The 4,518-nt window shown below is 54.8% G+C and overlaps 1 protein-coding gene across 2 annotated transcripts in view; it reads left to right on the top strand.

Annotated features, from left to right (window-relative positions):
* Positions 1 to 1,297, top strand: part of NTRK1 (neurotrophic tyrosine kinase, receptor, type 1) — a 21,012-nt gene extending 19,715 nt beyond the window's left edge. For both annotated transcript variants that reach the window (XM_008570277.1, XM_008570283.1), the window contains one exon: positions 901 to 1,297. In XM_008570277.1, the coding sequence (XP_008568499.1) occupies positions 901 to 1,086 (186 nt within the window). In that variant the 3' untranslated portion in view covers positions 1,087 to 1,297. The remainder of the gene's footprint in view (positions 1 to 900) is intronic.
* Positions 1,298 to 4,518: the final 3,221 nt, after the last annotated feature.

Below are 4,518 nucleotides of genomic sequence, written 5' to 3'. Positions count from 1 at the left end.
CCCTCTCCGCCTGCCCTCCAGGCTGGCCACAGCCAGAGCAGGCCCCAGGTGTTCTGTTTTCCAGAGCAGCTCCCCCCACCCGCTCCTTGGCTTACAGCTGTCAGTTTCCATTTCTCCTCCTAAAGCGGTCTGCTCCCTGGAGGCTGTTGGGGTGGGGGAGAGGGTTATAGATTTTAATTTTCTCAAGCACTGAGGGAAGGAATGGGATTAGTGCCACCCATAACCCAAGTCCTCTGATGGGGCCGGGGGAAAGAAGGGGAAGAGAGGTACCAGGTTCCTCCTCCAACCATCTCCCTGCCACTCTGCCTCCTTTGGATCCCTCAGCTACTCTACCAGTCCTTCCTGGAGTCCAACTTTGGTCTTTCTTGCTTCAGTTTCTTTTCGGAGGCGCTAGGTGTCCACAGAGCAGTAACTACAGAAGGGAGAAGGAAGTGGGGTTGCCCTCTACTTTAAAATGCAAGCCAGCTATTTCCCAAGGCCTTTAACTGCTATTCTGCTCTATTTTTTCCCCCTCCGGAACTGAGAGGCAGAGGACCCTTCCTCTCCTCCTTTCAGCCCCCAGCACTAAACTGGTGGATTTGGCAAATGCCTTAACCCCTCCCCTTCCTCAGGCCGTCTAGCAAGTCTTCTTAGGATCTGATTCCAGCCATCGGGAAGAAATCCTACCCCAGCCCAAGCTTCACAGGGTCAAGCCTTAATCTTTGTGACTTCTTAGTGTCAGAGCAGAAAGGAATCTTGGAGTTCACTGTGTCCATTTAGATTATTAGCAACCAAGAAGCCCATACAAGTTGCGTGACCTGCCTTGGGAGCCTCAGCCAGACAGGGGCAGTGCTGGGGCTGGCCTCACTCTCCTGCCCCCAACCTAGTATGTTCTCTTCTCTGTCTCTCTGGTGGCTGCAGGCGATCGAGTGCATCACCCAGGGACGTGAGTTGGAGCGGCCGCGTGCCTGCCCACCAGAGGTCTACGCCATTATGAGGGGCTGCTGGCAGCGAGAGCCCCAGCAACGCCACAGCATCAAGGATGTACACGCCAGGCTGCAAGCCCTGGCCCAGGCACCTCCTGTCTACTTGGATGTCCTGGGCTAGCTGGCCAGCCCAGGGGCTGGGTCCACATGGGTAGCTGGAATACTGGGGCCTGCCCTCAGCAACCCCCATAGCTCCCAGCAGCCCAGGGTGATCTCAAAGCATCTAACTCACCCTCAGCATGCAGGAGGGGACAGGTTGGGGCTGGGAGTAGAGGCTGCTCCTGATTCTCTAGGCAAGGTTCCGTCATAGCAATTATATTTATTATCCCTTGGCTGTGTCTCTTGCCAATTCTTGGGATGATGTCATTCTGGGAGGGGGGCATTGGGACTCAGGTAGGGGACAGCTCTCTGGGATCGTTGCCCACTCTGGCTCCCCTCAGCTTTCTACCCCTACTCCATGCAGCCATTACCCCTATCTTGTGGCTGTGTTTGTATCTCAGTCCTGTGGTCACCTTGTTTACCTAGTGGTGAGGTGGCCTCAGACCCTAACTGTCTACCTCTGCACTTCAGGAAGGCTGGTGCTGCAGTGGGAGGGATGGGAGTTAGAAGTCCTGGTGGACAGGATGGAAGTGTTGGTGGGGTGAGTCTTGCATTTGTTTGTCCAGATCAGAGTAAGCACACAATAGAACAAATGGATGGGAGAGAGATTGATTGTGTGTGTGCATAAGTACACGTGTGGCAGGAACAGAGAAAGAGAAGGATTGTGAAGGAGGCAGGACCCCTTGTTCCTTCCCTCTGTCACTCTTCTTGGCTCTAAGTGCTTTCATGTTAGCATCTGGAGGCTAGGAACTGGGCAAGGTGGCTATTTCTTAAGGATGGAGCCATCTCCCTTTCTCATTCTGCCAAAGGGAGTAGGTGGGGTCTCCCTTCCCCTCTGTCTCTTGGAACACCACTGGCCTTAATTGAGTGGTCTGAGGCTTCTGAGACTGGGTAAGGTCCCCCAGCCCCATCATATCAGAGGTCCTGGGCCCTGCCTCCATCTTCCCTGACCTAAAGGCTTGCTCTCCACCCTGGAGCCAGGGAGGAGCAGCTTCCCCCACCCCCAACCCCATCACTTTCAATCACCTGCCCAGCTTCTGCAATAACGCATGCTCCCCTTGGCTCCTCAGGGCTAATCACATGGCTGTCTCACATCCCTGGGTGCCCAGCCTCCACCACCCGGTGATTCAATCTGGGTCTTATCACCCCTAGGCCTAGCCTGGTGATGTGTCTGCCTCTTGTCCAGGCTGGTTAGTGCTAATAAAGGTCTGACCCAGGACTGCAGGCTGATTGATGGACTGGGGAGTCTGGTCCCTAAGGGCCAAGTCCACAGGTCCTCCTCTCCTGCCCTGGGTGCTGCATCACCCTTGTGAGGGAGGGCACTTAAAATAGGTGGAGTGATTGGGAGGAAAGCGCTTGGGAACATGGTGAGGGAGACAGAGTTGGGGGATCAGATCCAACAGGTGAGCCCTGAGACAGATGCAAAGAGAGACAGGGAAGGATAGGACCTTCCATATCTTCCGACAGATATGGCAACGTGGGGAGAGACTGCAGAGGGAGGTGCAAAGACTGAGACATGCAGACAGAGAGAGAAGGAGAAAGACAGAGGCACACAGACAGACAGATGTGGACACAGATGGAGAGACAGGGGCAGACGAATGCTATAAACAGACACAGGTGACAGATGCAAAGAGAGACAGGGAAGGATAGGACCTTCCATATCTTCCGACAGATATGGCAACATGGGGAGAGACTGCAGAGGGAGGTGCAAAGACTGAGACATGCAGACAGAGAGAGAAGGAGAAAGACAGAGGCACACAGACAGATGTGGACACAGATGGAGAGACAGGGGCAGACGAATGCTATAAACAGACACAGGTAGGACAAGCCGCTGAATCAAAGAATGCCCTAGAGAACATCATGCACTCCTGGGGGGGCTTTCTAGCTCAGCCACACTCCCATCCCCTTCTCCCCCTCTGTCCTGTGAGCCTCTCTTCAGGGTCTGTGGGGGGACACCTCTAGACGTGGTGGCTCTATGGGTAGAGACATAGGGGGTCTGACATATGTCCCCTATTGAGCAGGATTGGGGCCATCATTGAAGTAGAGGGGTTGGAGGTCCAGTAGCAGAAGGGACCTGCTGGACATATGGAGCATTTCTAAGGTCAAGAGCCTCAGGGCATCAGAGACTCTTAAACCACAGCTGGAGGTATTTTTGGAAAAGCTGGGCAGGTGAGGTGAGGAGTTCTGGGAACAAGGTTTGGACAGGGAAAGGAAAATTCTGGAAGAGCACAGGAAAGGGAACTGGATAGCTATCATCGATCTGGGAACAGGAGCTGAAGCCGGCACTCTAATTCCTTCAGGCATTCTGGACCCGGGGCCTTGTCCTGAGTGGTGACGAGGCAGCTCCCACGTACACTGCCACCTTTGTGGCCTGAAAGCCCCCCCATTCCCTCCCCTTTACTGATGGACATACAGATGTGCACATCTGGCTTATCCCTCACAGCCCAGGCACGCACGTGCGAACACACACACACACACACACACACACACACACACACACACACACACACACAGAGGATGCCCCCCTCCCCAGTCACTCATAGCTGTTGGATTCCATTGTCATTAACAGTGCCCCCCTCCACACTGCTGTGGCCCCTGCCCCCTCCCTGTTAATTACCTCCTGGCTGTGCCAAGTGCATTAGCTACCCCCATACGTACCCCAGGGGCTGAACACTGGCTGAGATGGATAGCTGCAGGGGGATCGATGGAATGGGGCCCTGAGGACATCATGGGGGGCTGGGAATAGGACAGCAACTTAAGGCTGTGGGCATTCGACATCCGAGTCCCCCAGACTGACCTTTCTCCACCCTTCCTTCTCAGAGAGGGCTGCCTTGGTTGGAAGAAAGAAGCTCAGAAAGGGTAATGGGCACCTCAGGAACACGCAGCACTGAAGAAAGAAGCCAGAGCTCCCCTCTCTAAGCAAGCCTCTGCCAGCTCTCCAGTACCTACTCTTGAGAGAAGGAATAAGTGGTGTGAAAGCCAGTGGGGCTCCCCAGGAGCCCCCAGCACTGGGATGGAGTCTCTAAAGACTCCAGAGGTCCAAGCCATCCCGGACCCCCTCAGCTTTCCTAACCTCCTTTCTGCCCTGTTTCCTCAGGGGCTGGATTCCTGACAGGAGAGCAGAGCACCTATTCGTGTTTCCAGGAACAGGGCAGGCAGAGCGCTAGGGCAGACTGGGTGGAGAATGTCCCATCCTGTGCCCCCTCGGATCTCCAGGCTGAAGATAGATCCTAGAGAGAATTCCAGACTCCACAGACCCTGGGCTCTCTAAGTAACAGCTGGAGAGAGACTGCCTTGCCAAATTCCTGAAGTGGCCTTAGGCTGTCCAGTGGGGGTGGGAAATTTTCAGAGTAGGAGAATTTTCACAACTTTCTGCCTACTGCCAGGCTGAATCACCAGGCAATCCCGGCACCCCCTGGGGGGGAATGAGGTGGATCCACTGCTACCAACATTG

This window comes from Galeopterus variegatus, unplaced genomic scaffold, assembly GCF_000696425.1.
Source record: "Galeopterus variegatus unplaced genomic scaffold, G_variegatus-3.0.2 Scaffold33, whole genome shotgun sequence".
Classification (NCBI taxonomy): Eukaryota; Metazoa; Chordata; class Mammalia; order Dermoptera; family Cynocephalidae; genus Galeopterus; species Galeopterus variegatus.
This window is presented reverse-complemented; position numbering and strand designations above follow the sequence as displayed.